Below are 18279 nucleotides of genomic sequence, written 5' to 3'. Positions count from 1 at the left end.
ATAGGTATTCATGTGCATTAAAACAAGATGCTATGGAGAGCAATGAAAGAGTATTAGGAAAAATCATATATTTATCGTTGTGTGATATTTGGGACACTCTGATTCATGGGAACCCTTGTATTCCAGAAGAGTATTGAAAGAAACATTGATTACCATTAAAATCTCCTGTTACAAGAAATAATGATTTCAGTTCATTAAAAAAGCATTTCTAAGCCTAAACTTAATGACATACAATGATTGAAATTCCAGGATCTAGCATGAAAACAGGATTTTCTCTCTGTTATTTACTTGATTTGTGGTCTTGGATAATTTACTTTCCTTCTAAACTATATTTTTAAAAATAAATTATAAGGAATAATAGTGCCCATTTCATAAGAGTGTTGTGAGGATTAAATGTAGCTTTTAGAGTAGGGTTTATTAAATTCTAAGAGTTAATCATCTAAAAGTCATCAAACTCATTTAATGGTAATAAAATTTCAAGGAATAATTGCAGCTATTCATAATTAAACATATAGAAATAGCTCTAACTGGAATATTATGTAAGGATAAAAATTCTTCATCCCTTAGTTACTGAACTCCAAAGTATCATATTATACCAGATTGCTTTCATTACATTTTCAATAATATATTATTATATAAAACACTTCAGGCAAAGTGTAATAAGGCCACTAAAAGTAAGAGCTTATATTTCCATGATATGACCATTTTATTTCCTGTTTCTTTGTAAAATAATAAAGGAATTATTCCAAAGCATCAGTTACATTGACAAGTAGTTCAATTATGGTGATTTCGTGAGAATATTGAATATTTTCTTAGAGAGGTGAGAGTGAATACAGTTTGCTTAACTTGGGACTGAAAGGATAGTAAAGGAGTGAATAAAATGAGTATCAGTTACTATTTTAAGAAGCATCATGGTCAAGGGGAGGAGGGAGATTGACGGTCATTCATCAAAGAGGAAATTCCAAAACACTCAATGTGAAAACATAAGGTGAAGAATATATGTATTCTTCAATTTTGCAGTTCCTCAGAGATTCATTAGCTATGGCTGTGTAACAAGTTACTACACACTTAGTAGCTTGAAACAACATACATTTATTATCTGCCAGTAGGTCAGGAGTCTGGGAACAACTTCACTGGGCCTCTGCCTGGGGTCTCACAAGGCTAAAATCAAGTTGTTGGCCAGGCTGAATTCTCACCTGGAGGCTGAAATAGAATGCATTACTTCAAGTTTCCTCAGGTTTTGGGCAGAATCCATTTCCTTGATGCTATAGAATTCATGTTTCATTTGACTCTTTAAGACTAGCAATGGAAGGAGAGGGGAGAGAGAAAGAGAAAGAGAGAGAGGAGAAGAAGGAGGAGAAGAAGAAGGAGAAGTAGAGAGAGAAAGGGAGAGAACGTGTCACGTCAAGTTCTTGCCTGATGGGATCATGAACACCAAGGATAATCTCCCTTTTGATTAATTTGAAGTCAACTGATTACGGACCTTAATTATATCAGAAAATCCCTTCACTTTTGCCATATGAGGTAACACAGTCTTGGGAATGATTCCCATCACTTTTGTGATAGAATACTTGTTAGAAGGATGTTACAGGTCCTGCCTATAATCAAGGTGAGGGGATTGCAAAAAGCATGGATGCCAGTGAGTGGGACTCATGGGGGCTGTCTTAGAATTCTGCTGACCATGACATGACTTATATATTGTCTGGGTTTAATGAGAGCTGTTCCTTATTAAGACAATCAGCAAAATTAATTAAAAATATCGACATTACAAAACTATTGAGAGAGAAGAAATGCGAGAAACAAATGCAGAAATATGCTTGGCTGCAGGAAGAATGGAGGGAAGATGGCTACTTTTTAATGGGTAAAAATTGTCAAAGTTTACCATTCATGAATGAATAATAAAGAATTTCTACAAATAGTTGAGAACTTGAGGCTCTGTTTTTAGGATGGGTATTCTTTGATCTTTGGTATTCCACTTTCCTTTACTATATATAAAAAGGGAAACTCCTGGAGTGATCCCACTTTTTCTTCCTATATTCTGCCAAACTTTAACTCTTATAAAAGAATAACAGTGGTAATAATATTCTGTAACTCAGAGAAGATATACAATATGTTTGTGAATTAGTCATAGTGATCTGCTTGCAAAACAAACCATGATTAGATCAATAAAGATAAAAATAATAGAAAAAACAAGATATGGGAAATACATGGAAAGAATTTAGTGTTAAATTATCAATATGTTGAATATTCACATTTGAAAATGGAAAAAATGGGAGATTTCCCTTACTAGAAAAAAAGAAGCCTGTTTCCATAGTATTTAAAATGATAGAAATAGGGGCAGGAAATATTGTCTGGGGTGCTGGATATTTGAAAAATATTAGATAACTGTATTTTATTTGCTTTTCCAACTCAAGAGGTCATAATCATTAAGAGTAAATGGAAGATTCAAGGAGTTAGACTTCTTGACAATAGAAATTCCTCTAAAAATTAGTTCTGTCTGAAAAGTGGATTGGCAATATGCTTGGCTCCCTTGTCTCCAAAAGTTTTAAACTAGTTCAGGTCACCAATTTGTGGACATGTTGTGGATGGAAATGCTGTATCAGGAGAGAGTTAGAACTAATTGTCCTCTCAACTCTCTTCTTACTGTAATACTCTGGGATTTTGCAGGCAAAGAGTGGCACTGAAATATAAAGGCTTGAGAAGAATAATGATGCTGGATGTAGAAACACAAAAAAAATAACATGATTTTGTACAAGTTTCTGTAATGGATGGCGAAGTCAAATAGTATTAGTTAGTTTTAAGAAACCTCATCACATTGTGGAGAGATATCTTCTAGCATTGAATACCTTTGAGATCCAAAGTAGGGAGCAGATAAAATGTGATTGCGTGAGAGTGTATGTGTGTGTGTGTATGTGTGTGTATGTATGTGTTCATGTATGTGTGTGTATGTGTGTGTGTGTGTATGTATGCGTGTGTGTATGGATGCTTTGAGGAAAGACAAAAATTCACCTTTAATGAACCAATCTCTATTTTAGATTCTGAATTATAAACTTTCATTCATCAAACATTCATGAAATATGATGTATTGGACTTCACTAGGGGCTGTGGATTTAACGGCATAAGTTAAATTTCTAGACCTTAAGGAATTCACACTCTGGGGTATGGGAGAGGTAACAAGATCACACATGCCATTTTATAACACAAATAGAACTTCTTAAATAGCACTTACTGGAAGCCAGGTGTTATTCTAAGTGATTTACAGATATTAACTCAGATTTTCTCAACAACTTTAAGAGTTAGATACTATCATTTCATGTCCTCATTTTATAGGTGAGGGAACTGAGACACAGAGAAGTTCATTGAATTGCCAGAATTTGAAGCCAGGATTCCTGTTTTTAAAGTGCCACACCAAGAGGCCTCTCTTGCAGAAGTGTGCAGAAGCCAGCCTGTACCAGCTTGGGAAGGTTAACAATGTGCATCTCTCCCCAGCTCCACATCAGTGACATCCTGTTGGTCGTTTGAAATTAACCAAGATGGAAATATTTAATTTTTTTAGTGAGTCAATTACCTAGTGCCCTACTGGCAGCTTACGGACTGCTTACAGGTCAAGGACTAATTCCTAAAATATCGTTGGAATTTTGCTGGTCTGAGCACACCTGCTCTTCCTACTTAATCCTCCCAATCCTTGGCACCGTGTCCAGGACCAGCTACATAATCTGCAGAGTCCACAGCAAAGTGAAAATGTGTCAAAAAGGCAGGAAAAAAGATATGTTGCCTGTATTCCGTGGTCTCTTTTGACATATTATGATGCTTTTTGTTTTCTACTTAGTGTCATGTGCTTTTGGGCATGAGGAGAGCTGTTGAGTGAATCTAGACCCTCACAAGTACCGGATCCCAACTTTCCCATGCCCGTACCCAGGTTCCTGTCAGGCGGAGGGGGTAGAAGATAGCAGCAGTTATAGGACTACTGGATGGGGCTGAGGCAGTGGGAAACTAAGGACTTATTCTGGGGAGGTGGGGAAGTGGTGAGAGGTGGGACTGCATGCGACATAACACCCCAAATCCTCTGCACATGTTCCATTGTCCCAGCAGACTTCACTTACAAACCACAAATTTAAGGATGAAGAGTGTTAAGAACTTAGAGATGGTGACGATGGAGCGTTTAACACCAAGCACAGGGAGCCTTCTGAGCACTGGGCCTTGTGCACATGCACTGGTTGCACAGCCGTGCAGTTGGCCCTGATTGTGCCTCATAAATGGTGTGTACTCAGCATATGTTGGATAAATTGAATTGATTTGCTTCATGACTGTCTAGCGAAGAATCCAATTAAACTTGTGTAAGCAAACATCATTATTCAAAACTTGTTTGGAGAGAAGGCAGGGAAGAATTTGCTATGTGGGTGGCATCATAGCACCGATCCAATTTTAAAGGATTGCACGTGTATTGGGGACTTCTTTGGGGGCAGGGATGGGCATAGGCAATAATGATGGAAGTCTAAGCTTTAAGATGACATTTACTTTATGGTTTAATTTTATAGGATCATGATTAAAGTTTTACACAGGTTCAGATCCAGAATTAAAGCACTTATAAACAGCCATATTAATTCTCTCTTAAACCTATCTTTGCCTATCTCTCCTTTCAGTAGGAAGAAGAGTAGGCAATTCTGACCTCAAAGGACAAAGCTTAGAGCAGTATGATTGGAAGAGAGAGTAATAATGATATTTTGCTCATGAAGGGATACTTGGAACTCACAGAAACATAGTTAAAATTATCCACTCACAGTTTGTTTATACAGACCTATGGAGGGAAAAGTGAAAAGTAAGAAATGCTCTGTTAATATAAAAAAGCAAAGCATGGAGGTTGACAATTTACAAAATGCAAATATTGGCATTTTGATATTTTTAATGATAACTAATTTATTAAATTCTGCCTCTTCTTGAAGTCAAACTTGAAGCATATGGAATTTGGAATCAAATGACTAAGTTATATTTCTATCATTAAACAGCTGTGCTATTCTGACCAAGTCACTTAATTTTTTAAATCTCAAATTATTGGGTGTAAGATAGGCTCAAGGATGTATTGTACAACAAGGGGAATACAGCCAATATTTTGTAATAACTGTAAATGGAAACTAACCTTTAAAAATTGTATGAAAATAAAAATATAGGGACCAATAAATAAAATACCCTCCAATTTCTCTGGATCTCCAAAAAACCCCTCAGTATTGTAGTATTATATTATTTTATATAAAGTGTAGATAGTGATAATAATATTACTAGTCTTGCCTAATAAGGATAAACATATTCACACACTATGCAACATATATGCACATGCACACACATGATTTCAAAGCCACTGAATTTAATTAGGGGACAAAATATTTACTGTGGTCTTTGTAAGGTCATGAGTCACATGAGAGATATGTTTTCAATAGAGTTGGGGTCATGAAAAAGAAGTCAATGTTATTCCAGGCTTATTGTTAACTAGAGAAAACTCTGGGAAAGAGCAAATTAAAGAGACTTCTTAACAAATTTGAAGTGCCTAGTAAAATGAGCTCTTTCAAAGCAAATTGTTATGTCACTGAGCGGCTGACTCAGTGTTTCCCATCCACACCTGACTGCATGTAAAGGTCTGAGATTGTGGGTAACACTCTGATTTTCAGACTCCCTTGCTTCCCACATAAACCTTCCACTGACACTTTTAGCTCCTAAGCATCATGAGTTGTTACTGCTATGGAAATTCCTATGGAGGTATAGCTACAGCTATGGCTCTGGCTATGTCTATGAATAAAGGCCCTGTGGTAGTGGCCATATGGGTCAAGCTATGGATCTGGCTGTAGTTGCCATGGCTACTATTCATTTTGCTACAGGAGATGCAGTTTCTTTTGCTGTTAGTAAATTACTACCAGAATATCCTTTGCTACTGAAGTGACAAGTGGAACTCTGTTCCAAGGAGGAGTCATTGAATATTTTTATTCCTTTCAAATGTTTTTGTCATAGATGGGCTTTGATAACAATGGAAGAAAGAAGATAAAATTCCATTTGTTTTCTGAAAGTTAACCCTTACATCTATCTCACGCTTCCTTTCTACATTGTGTCCTTGGCCATGAGCATTAGTGCTCCACACTGGGACAAACTGGTTTCCCAATGAAATGCTTCTTTGAATCTATCTAGTCTGTGTCATTAATCTTACTATAATGCATCACTAACTACAGGTTTTGTAACTTCCCTGTTTTTTAATTTCTTGTGCATCCCTGTGACTTCATTGGTTCCTCCAAACATTTCTCTTCAATAATTTACTGTTTAGCGATTACTCATTTCTAAAATAACAAATATATACTTGTATATGCATATACACAGAAAGAAGAATTATTTATGTGTTTATGGGGAATGAAACTGGTATTGTCTTACAGAATGGATTGAAACAGAAAGAGATATGAGTCTAGGAGAATTCAGGGAAGCTGTGATGTGGACCTGAATTGGATATTGACACAAATAAAGGGAAAGAAGTGATAGACTTCTGAACCCCTTGAGAGGGTGAATCTCTCAATTCTGGACATGATGAGGGGGGAAGATAGAAGAGATGTCCAAGGAAGAGAAGCAGTGGAAATGTAACCATATAATATCTAGACTTGTGAGGAAAGAAGTGACATGAGTTATCAAAGCATATTTAAAGGCTTATAATATGGCAGGAGAATTGGATTTGCTTCTTGTGTCCCAGAAATCACAATTGGAACTAATAGGTGATAATTACTGGGAAAATGACTTCTAAATATAAAATATGTTTCCAATAACTATGGCTCTGAGAGCTGAACTGACTATTCCACTGGAATGCATGTGATGGAAGTTCCCTGATCATAGGCAAGGAAGGCAAGATCACCACAGTGAGAACTCCAAGGTAAGTGGTGACCTAGGGTACATCCAGGCCTGACATTCTGTGAACTGTTCATCAAGAATGACTCAGAAGTATTGAGCCTGACTTGCAGAGAAAATGATGTTAGTACTCTAGAAACAAGAAAGGAAAGGGGGATATTCTTTCTCTGATTTGCATCTTCCATTGCAGGAGTAAGGAGAGTGGATGGAGGGGAGAGTCAGCTTTTCACACTGCAAAGTATTGTAGAAAAATAGGAAAAATATCATGGCTTGTGTGAGCTTCAGTCATTCTGTCTTTAAGTAAAGTCATGTCAGGTCTTCTGGATCCTCAGCAGTGTAAGAAGAAGTTGTTGTCCAGTGTAGAGGCTAAGGAAAGAGAGGTAAGGTTTGTGGTATGGCAGATGTTGTGGACAACTTATCTGTGTATCTGTTTATTATTTATATTCTATCTATCATCTACCTCTCTATCATATCTATCTATATCTATCATATCATATCTGTCATCTATCTATCATTTATATCTATCTATCTATCTATCATCTATCTAATCTGTCTATCCAAATGGGCTCAGTTCTCAGTGAATTCATAATCTTGTGTAGGAGTAACATAAGATTAAAAATAGAATGAAGTAATTGTTTTTATAGCCATATGTTGTGAAAGTTATAAAATATGGAGGGTTATTTAGTGTTGTGAGCATCAGGAAGGAGATCTGAGAAGAGGAGGCACTTGAGTTGAAGCCTGAGTAGGAATTGGCCAGTCAGATAGGGGAGTGGGAAAATAAATCTTTGTGTCCATTTATTATCACTCCTGGGGGATGTGTAATCACTAAGCACATCTAGAGAGGAACTCTCAGGCTTTCCCTGTTCTCATAAGAGTACCTAGAGCACAGTGCATACCTCTTCTGCGAGCGGGAGAGGGCCTGGCCAGAGGAACATATGCCAGGGAACCCACCAGCAGAAGACTATGAAGACTTGGCTCTGATACTCCTCTGCTGTGTGACTTCAGGCTAGTGGCTTGATCACTGCGAGGCTCGGCTTCTTCCTCTGAACACTTGTTTGTCAAGTACCCACTCTGTTAATTTTACGAGGTTGTGAAAATGAATTGATAATGTGTATACAGACACTTTCCAACATACAACAGAGATGGACTGATTAGAAGGAATGTTTTCATTGTTAAATGAGAGTTTAGATTAGAAGATTTTGGGGGATTTGAAGCTAGAAAAAATATACTCTAAGGGGGAAATGTATGTACATTCCTAATTCTGGGAATCTCTAGAACATATTTCACATGGATAATGAAGATTTACTGCTTAATAAATCTTTGATCTTGACTAAAATGTTTTACTGCAAGATGATACTTAATCCAAGCTATCAAAATAGACATAGTCTTAAAAATAAAATATTTTTCTGTGGACTGATCTTTTTACTCTTGTGGATTTCAAAAAAAGTCCACATCAAGTTTTTACATGATATGTACCTAAACATGTTCCCAAGATATATGCTTTCAAAATACAACATAAATTTCTGAACTTGAAAATATGCATGATTCCATGTCCCATGACATAATGTTGACATTGTATTTTTGGTAATAAATTACTATACAAAATGGCTCAGTCAGGTTGCAAAAAGGCTGCTAAGAAGGTAATTTTATTCTGGGGTGATTTCCTTCCTTATCATAAAAACAATTTTAATTAAGTCATATATATATGTATCATAGAATGACCTCTTTTGAGTTACAAAGCTATTACCTTAAATTCAGACTAAATCAACATTTCAGTACAAATAAATATGGGTATCTGAAATCTATTAGTAGACAAGAGTTTAAAACTATGGGGTAAGAAAAATGAGATTTTTTAAAATTAATTTTTATTGGAGTATAGTTGATTTACAATGTTGTGTTAGTTTCTGCTGCACAGAAAATTGAATCAGTTATACATATATCCACTCTTTTTTAGATTCTATTCTCATATAGGTCATTACAGAGTACTGAGTAGAGTTCCCTGTGCTATACAGTAGGCTTTTGTTAGTTATCTATTTTATACATAATAGTGTGTATATGCCAATCCCAATCTCCCTATTTACCCCTCCTGCCCTCCCTTTCCCCCTTGGTAACCATAAGTTTGTTTTCAACATCTGTGATTCTATTTCTGTTTTGTAAATAGGTTTATTTGTACCATTTTTTAAGATTCCACATATAAGGGACATCATATGGCGTTTTTCTTTCTCTGACTGACTTACTTCACTCAGTATGACAATCTCTAGGTCCATCTATGTCGCTGCAAAAAAAAAAAAGTAAAATTATTTAAAATTAAAACTTATGTTTGGATTCTAAAAAGCACATTCTTAAATAACATGTATTAAAATGATAATCACAAAAATAAATATTTATAGCCAAGGGGAAAAAAACAACTGAAATAAAGGGAATAGCATTTACTGAGTAATATTCCTGATCCAGAGCACAAAATAGGCATGCAATATATGAAAAACAGTTATGTAAAAATAGTTAGGTTCCATTTTAGAAAGAAGAAATTGGTGTTCAGACAATTTAAGCATATAATCATATATCTTATATTTATAAGTGGCACGCCAAAGTTTGAACATATGTTTGACTTGATCCATTCATTTTTTTCTTTTTTAATTTTTTTTTTTGTGGTACGCGGGCCTCTCACTGTTGTGGCTTCTCCCGTTGCGGAGCACAGGCTCCGGAAGCGCAGACTCAGCGGCCATGGCTCACGGACCCAGCAGCTCTGTGGCATGTGGGATCTTCCCGGACCGGGGCACGAACCCGTGTCCCCTGCATCGGCAGGCGGACTCTCAACCACTGCGCCACCAGGGAAGCCCCAGATCCATTCATTTGTTATGGAGAAATAGTAACTTCAAATTATGTGTCAGTCACTGTACTCATAGCTGGTTATTCAGGGATGCACAGAATAGAGATTGTTTCTACTGTTATAAACCAGTATCCAAGATCTGAATGGAAAGGTATTAGAAATAATGCAATAAAGATAAAAGACTTTTTCAATAATCCAGGGGTACTGTGACCAAAAAGTGTGTGTTGGCAGTTGCATTGAAAAGTAAAGTGTCTATTCCAGAGAATTCGTGAAGTAGAATTTATAGTTTTGGATTTTAAGGAGGACAGAAAAGGTAAGAAACTGAAGAATAAGAAAAATTAGAGTGGGAATATATTTTCTTTATGTTTATGGTTAGGGATGAAATATAACAGAGTGATCATTAGACTGGAGACCAATACCAGAAAAAAATAGGTTGAATGATTTCTCTGAAGGAAAAATGTCTAATAATGGGAGTTCTCAAAAATTGAAATTGGCAGCTTTGTGAAAATCCCTGTTGAAGGCATTCAATAAAGTACTCAATCACCACTCATTCCTTTGTTGTTGAAATTCAAGTATCCAGTAAAAAGAATGACCTTCTTGGCTTATATTCCCTTCCAACTTGGACTTCATGGTTGTTACAGTAAAAAATAATGTAAATTTTAGAGTCTTCCTGATTCTGAAGTTGTTGATTTAAATAAAACCTAGAAAGTAAGATAAGCAAACAAATCAAAATAAAACAACCCCCTCCCATGAAACAAACAAAAAAAGCAACACTTTTGTTTTGGACTGAATGTTTGGTCAGGGAAAGACTGAATGTTTGGTATAGAGTGACATGTTTTAATTAATGAGGCAAGACATTGTTTCAATAAACCTTGACAAGTGCTATGACATGTATCTGCACATAGGAGCCAAGAAGAGGATGATCCAATCCAGATGTTAGCAGTGAGGAAAGGCATCTCGCAGGAACTTATCACAGATGTGAATTTTGATAGGCAAACAGATTTATTTTTTAGCTGAGAATTAAGGTGGCAAGAAAAACATTAATAGCAGAAGAAATGATGCTCTTTTCCCTCTTTAATATGTTGAAAAGGTAAACGTGATAGGATTATTTGGAAGAAAGGGGACACATTATATTTCAAAATCACAACAAAAATTTTTGTAGAAGGTTGAGAACTTCTGATTAATGTACATATAAATACAGGGTAAAACTGAGTTTTGTACTACTTTATGTCATGAGGGTGGGCTTTTGCTGTAGGTATCAATGTTATCTCCTAAACTTTAGCTTCTGAACTAAACATACAAGGAACAGTAGTGATAGGAGAAGGAAAGAATGATTTATCGAATTAGGGGAATGCACTAATCTTTCATAATGCAAAACTCTGATAAGATATGCATATGAAAAATATTAGACTCTGGTCTGAGGTTTCTGATTCTTCAGCCAAATAAAGTTGGTTAGGTTGTGAAAGTCTCCTCAGTGGTATGATAATACTTATATAGCTACAAAAAATGGGAGAGAAAGGAGGGCTGCCTCACCTGTGAAGGACCTTACTTTGCCTGGTACATGGAAGAAGGAAATATAACAAGAAAACACTTACATACAGCACACTGTCTCCACACTTATAAGTAGTTATTTTTCCAGTGGATGGGCTTGGCTTTGAATGATCAGATGTTGATCTGTCTCTTGGGATTTGAGGAGAGTTGGACGTGGAGGAGGTACGGAGCACTGAGAGTGTTGGAGAAGCCTGGCAAGAAGTCAAGAAAGGAGACAGGAGTATTACCTTTCCTATGGCTGGAAGCAGGGGTTTTGGAAAGATGAGAGAGAAAAAGGGGCAAAAATTTCCTTCATTCCCCAACAAGCTTGTTTTATAAGATACATATTAAATGAAAGGAGACTTTGAAAATGATTATCAGTTTTGGAGCACATGATTCCACCGAGACAATTCTTCAGCAGAACATATTAACACGATGCTCTTTAAATAAAAGTGGAGTCTCCAAAACAACAAGCTATTTTAAGCAAATCATTATTGATTGTCAACAGTGACTGGCACATAATGGTTACTTACATATTTGTTGCCTGTGTCAAGGAATGAATGTTATGCTCTGCCAATTACTGACAGTATATAAAGGTCCATGGGAAGTAGTGACACACACACTTCAGAAACACTCTCTTGCAACCCACCTAAATCCACTTCCCTTGACAACATGTTTTGCAACTACTATGGCAATTCCTGTGACTACAGGTGTGGAAACAGCTATGATTGTGGATTTAGTCCCTATTATGGCTGTGGATATGGCTATGGATATGGCTGTGGATATGGTTCCTACTATGGCTGTGGATATGGCTCTGGCCCTGGCTACTGCAGCTACCGGCCAGTTTGCTATAGGAGATGTTATTCTTCTTGCTACTAGAACATCACCATCCAAAGTCCATTTGCTTCTGAAAAGACATCTAAAGATAATGCTGATTCAAAGATCTTTAGGACATAATTTCTATATCCAAGAAATTACATGTCTGAGAGAGGTATTGACCTCCAGCTACCAATTTTTAGATTAGCATCTTTGTGGCCTGAAGTCCATGGTGGTATCATTTGCCTATTTTCCAATTGTTAGCCTTTACTCCCTTAATCTCTGATTCTCTGTATTGATGATCCTAACATCCTATTGTTGGGGAAATCCCTTGTTATCAATAAAAATTGTTCATTGTTTCTAACAAATCTCTGTGTATTCATTTGTGAATTAGTCTTTTTTGAGATGTTATGGCCTCTGTTGAAAATTGGGCTAATATCTTGTCTGAATCTCGAGTTTTTCCTTGATATAATATAAGCATTTCTTCTTATATTTGCATCAGAAATAATACCTCTACACTTATTTCTCATATCCCACATGCTCAGGCACTCACATACTCAAGCACAAATCTCACAGTATTTCAGAACTGTGGTTTGCAAATTGCTCTTTGTCTGCGAGGGAGCTGGAGAGGAAAAGAGGAGGAGGAATGACACTTTAATCAGGATGTTAATGCAAAGTCTAAGGTAGAGAGAAGGTGACCTGCGTGCTTAAAGGAATAGTGGAATGAAAGAGAATACTTTCCAAAATTAATGAGAAATTATAAGCAGAGTTAGGTATTAAAGTACATGAAGAAAAGAGAACTAGGAAAGGATAAGTCAGAATAAAATTATTCTACCGTATCATCTGCTTTTGATGGAATTGCAAATATATTTACTTTCACATATTTATTGGGATTGAGGAAATTTATTCAAGCCACTTAATTGACAAATAGTTTTGAGTAGTTGTGAAAGAGTCTCATTCGATACAATGAAGACACAGTAGGAAAATTATAGACAAGTTTTCTGCTCTCACAGTGTTTATATTCTAGTATGTGAAGATAAAAAAGTATAAAAAATAATTAAGAAAATTTCAAACTGACAGTTTGGGAGAATAAAACAGCTTAATGGGAAAGAGAGTAAGGACTGAAGTGTTAGAGGGATAGTTCAGGGAGGAATTTTGAACTTGTGACAAATGAGCTGATGTCAATTGTAAAGAAAGACAGAAAGTACAGTAGTAAGTGTAAGGGGTGAGAGAAGTTCACTAAGTTTTGGAAAAATATGATTTATTCAGCATGTATGAGATAATTTGTGTATCCAGAAAAGAATCTTCACACACTAGCTCTTAACATACCTTCAAAATCTGAAATGTTGTGACTCCTTAGTTAAAGAACATTTGAGACACTCAGCTTTATAGAAATGAGAAAATGGTGATAATATTTACAAATATCCTACAATTTATATGTGCCACACAAATGTTTGACTTCATCCATTTTCTTATTGGAGAAATATTGATTGAGTGCAAATTATGTGCCAGGCACTGCTGTGAGAGATGATTATTCAGTGATGTATAGAATATATATATATATATATATATATATATATATATATATATATATATATATATATTTGTTTTGGATCAATATCGAGAGGTTTGAATGGAAAGGTATTAGAAGTAATGCAATAAAGATAGAAGAATTTTCAGTAATCCAGGAGTATAGTTATTAGAAAGTGTGAGTTGGCAGTGGTATTGAAAAGTAAAGTGTCTAATCCAGAGACTTTGTGAAATAACATTGATAGTTTTAAATTTAAATGATGACAGAAAAGGAAAGAAACTGAAGAACAATAAAAATTGGAATGGAGATATATTGATATTTTCTTTATGCCTATTGTTGTGGATTAAACATAGCAGAGTGATCAGTTTATACCAGTGACCAATATCATAAAAAAGATATATTCATTAACTGAAAGAAATTTGGCTAATAGTTAATGTTCTCAGAAAGTGAAATTGACAGCTTTGTGAAAATTCCTGTTGAAGGTATTCCATAAACTACTGGATCACAACTCATTTTTTGTTTCAAAATGTGAGTGCCCAGTAGAAGGAATCATCTTCTGGAGTTTATACTCTCTTCCAACTTGGATTTCCTAGTTGTTACTATAAAGTTACTTTAATTTTGATAAGAAATGAAAGAGGAGAAATAACAAGTGATACCACAGACATACAGAAAATGATAAGAGAATACTATGAACAGTTACATGCCAACAAATTGGACATCCTGGAAGGAACAGACAAATTTCTAGAAACATACAGAATGCTGAAACTGAGTCAAGAAGAAACAGACAATTTGAGCAAACTGATCACTTGAAGTAAAATTGAACCTGTAATCCAAAAAACTCCCAGGTAATAAAAGTCCAGGACTGTAGGATTTCACAGGGCAATTCAATCTAACATATAAGAAAGAATGATACCTATCCTTCTTAATTTCTTCCAAAAAACTGAAGATGAAGGAACACTCCCAAATTCATTCAACAAGGTCACTATTGCCCCAATATGAAAACTAGACAAAGATACTACAGAAAAAAGAAAATTATAGCCCAATATTTTGAAGAATATGGGTAAAAAATCCTCAACAATATTTTAGCAAACCAAATTCAATAGTACAGAAAAAGTTCATATACAATGATCAAGTTGTATTTATTCCAGGGTCACAAGGATAGCTTAACATATGCAAGTAAATCAATGTGACACACCACATTAACAACAACAAAAAAAAGACAAAAATCACATGATCACCTCAATAGTTGCAGAAAAAGCATTTGAAAAAATTCAACATCTATTTATGATAATAACACTCATCAAAGTGGGTGTAGAGAGAAAATATCTCAATGTAGTAAGGCTATTTATGACAAACACACAGCCAGTATAATACTCAATGGTGAAAAGATGAAAGCCTTCCTGCTACATTCAGGAATAAGACAAGGATGATCACTCTTGCTACTTCTATTTGACATAGAATTGGAAGTCCTAGCCACAGCAAACAAGAAGAAATAAAATATCCAGATTGGAAAGGAAGAGGTAACACCATAACTATCTGCAGATGATGTGGTACTTTATGTAGAGGACTCTAAAGTCTCCACCCAAAAACCATTAGAACCAGTAAATGAATTCAGAAGGTTGCATGATACAAGATTAATATACAGAAATCTGTTGTGTTTCTATATACTAATAATAAAATATTAGGAAGATAAAGTAAATCCCATTTAAATTGCATCAAAAACACCTAGGAATAAACTTAAACAAGGAGGTGAAAGACCTATACTCTGAAAAATATAACACCGAAGGAAATTGAAAATTATACAAAGAAATGGAAATATGTCCTGTGTCCTTGGATTGAAAATATTAAAATTATTAAAATGGCCATACTGCCAAAAGAAATCTACAGATTTAATGCAATCCCTATCAAAATACTTTTGACATTTTCCATAGAACTAGACCAGATAATCCTAAAATTCACAGAACTAGAACAAAGAATCATTAAATAATTCTAATATTCATAGAAAAATATTCCTAAAACTAGAAGAACAAAAAACCCCCAATTGCCAAAGCACTCTTTAGAGAAAAAGAAGAAAGCTGGAGGCTCAACCCTCCCAGACATCAGACTATTGTACAAAGGTACAGTAATCAGAACAGCATGATATTGGCACAAAAACAGACACATAGATCAGTGGAACAGAATACAGAGCCCAGAAATAATCCCACACACCTATGATCAATTAATCGATGACAGAGGAGGCAAGAATACACAGTGGATAAAAGACAGTCTCTTGAACAAATAGTACTGGGAAAACTGGGTAGCCACGTGTAGAACAATGAGATTAGAACATTCCCTCACACCATATACAAAAATAAACTTAAAATGAGTTAAAGACCTAAATGTAAGACCTGAAAATATAAAACTCTTAGAAGAAAACATAGGAAGCACACTCTTTGACATAAATTGTAGCATTATTTATATTTTTGGATCTGTGTCCTAAGACAAAATAAATAAATAAAAGCAAAAGTAAACAAATGAGACATAATTACACTTAAAAGATTTTGCACAGCAAAGGAAGCAGTTGAAAGGATGAAAAGACAACCTATGAAATGCAAGAAAATATTTGCAAATGATGTGACTGATAAGGTGTTAATATCCAAATTGTAACTCATACAACTCAATATAAAAAAGACAAACAACCCAACAAAAAAATAGGTAGAAGACCTGAACAGACATTTTGTCCAAAGAAGACATACAGATGGCTAACAGGCATAACAAAATATGCTCAACATCACAAATTATTAGAGAAATACAAATCAAGACAACAATGAGATATCACCTCACACCTGTCAGAATGGCTATCATCAAAAATCTACAAGTAACAAATGTTGGAGAGGATGGGGAGAAAAGGGAACCCTTATACACTGTTGGTGGGAATGTAAATTGGTACAACTACTAGGGAAAATATTACGGAAATTCCTTAAAATCTATAAATAGAACTACCATGTGATTCAGCAATTCCATCCTGGGTATATATCTGGAAAAAATTAATACACTAATTTGAAAAAATACATGCACTCCCATGTTCATATTAGCACTATGGAAAATATCCAACACATAGAAGCAGCTCAAGTGCCCATCAACAGATGATTGAATATATCCAATGCATACAATGGAGTATTACACAGCCATAAGAAAGAATGAAATACTGCCCTTTGCAGAAAAATGGATAGACCTAGAAAATATTATGCTTAGTTAAATAAGTCAAACAGGGAAATAAGTCAGACAGAGAAAGAAAAATACTGTATGATAGCATTTACATGAGGAATTAAAAAAATATAGAAGTGAATGTATATGAAAAACAGAAGAATCACGGGCATAGAAAAGAAACTTGTGGTTACCAAAGGGAATCGAGAAGGAGGAGGGCCAAATTAGGGCTGTGGGATTAACAGATGCAAACTACTATATATAAAGTAAATAAGCAACAATGATATACTGTATACATAGGGAAGTATACCCATTATCTTTTAATAACATTTAATAGAGTATAATCTTCAAAAATACTGAATTACTATGCTCTACACATGAAACTAACACAATATTGTAGATCAACTATACTTGAATAATAATAAAAATACTTAAATTTTGGAGACTAATTCTGAAAATGGTGGTATCAGTAAAATTTATACAAGTAAGATAAGCAAAAAATCTCTCCAAACAAACAAAAAAAACTATACTTTTTTGACTACATGTTTGGTAATGGAAAGGTCAAGTGTTTGTTTAGAGTGGGTAGATAGGTTATGTTTGGATTTAAACATCTATAGGTATATAAAAAGCATATTTATAAATGCATAGCTGTAAACCAAGATTCCTATTCATAGCACTAATGACATTTTGGAACAGACATTTTTTTCTTGTTTGGGGCTGTTTTGTGCCCTGTAGAATTAGCAGCATCTTTGGTTTCTACACAAGATGAGATTCAATACCCGGCATGTAGGTACCTGGGTGGGAAAAGCCTGGCAAGAAGTTGCAATGATTCAAGAAAATGGAAAGAAATATTCTGTGTTCATGTGGTCAGAGGCAGATGTGAAAGTAAAGAGGAAAGACAAAAAGAAGCAATTTGTTTTTACATTTCCACCCAAACCTTTTAATATAATATATATATTAAATGATAGGAAGTTTTGAAAATGGGTATCAGTTACTGGGCACATGATTCTACTGAGACAATTCTTTGGCAGAGCATATTAAAATGATGCTCTTTAAATAAACTGAAGTCTCCAAAATAATGACCTATTTTAAGCAAATCATTGTTGATTGTGAACAGTGACTGGCACATAATGGTTACTTACATATTTGTTGTCTATGTCAAGGAATGAATGGTATGTTCTGTCAATTACTGGCAGTATATAAAGGTTGAAATGAAGTAGACGACACACACACTTCAGAAACATCCTCCTGCAAGCCACCTGAATCCACTTCCCTTGACAGCATGTGTTGTAACTACTACGGCAACTCTTGTGGCTATGGTTGTGGATTTAGTTCCTATTACAGTTGTGGATATGGGACTCACTATGGCTGTGGATATGGCTCAGGATACGGCTGTGGATATGGCTCCCGTTATGGCTGTGGTTATGGAAACAGATGTGGCTGTGGATACGGTTCTGGCTACTGCAGCTACTGGCCAGTTTGCTATGGGAGATGTTATTCTTCTTGCTGCTAA

General features: G+C 35.3%; 1 protein-coding gene across 1 annotated transcript; it reads left to right on the top strand.

The window, feature by feature from the left end:
- Positions 1–11905: 11905 nt before the first annotated feature.
- LOC116752714 (keratin-associated protein 21-1-like) lies at positions 11906–18279 on the top strand. Its single transcript, XM_032629453.1, has 2 exons — positions 11906–12072; positions 18048–18279. Exons 1-2 carry the CDS (start codon positions 11906–11908, stop codon positions 18277–18279), a joined length of 399 nt encoding a protein of 132 aa, XP_032485344.1.

The sequence above is a fragment of the Phocoena sinus genome, chromosome 4, assembly GCF_008692025.1.
Source record: "Phocoena sinus isolate mPhoSin1 chromosome 4, mPhoSin1.pri, whole genome shotgun sequence".
Classification (NCBI taxonomy): Eukaryota; Metazoa; Chordata; class Mammalia; order Artiodactyla; family Phocoenidae; genus Phocoena; species Phocoena sinus.
This window is presented reverse-complemented; position numbering and strand designations above follow the sequence as displayed.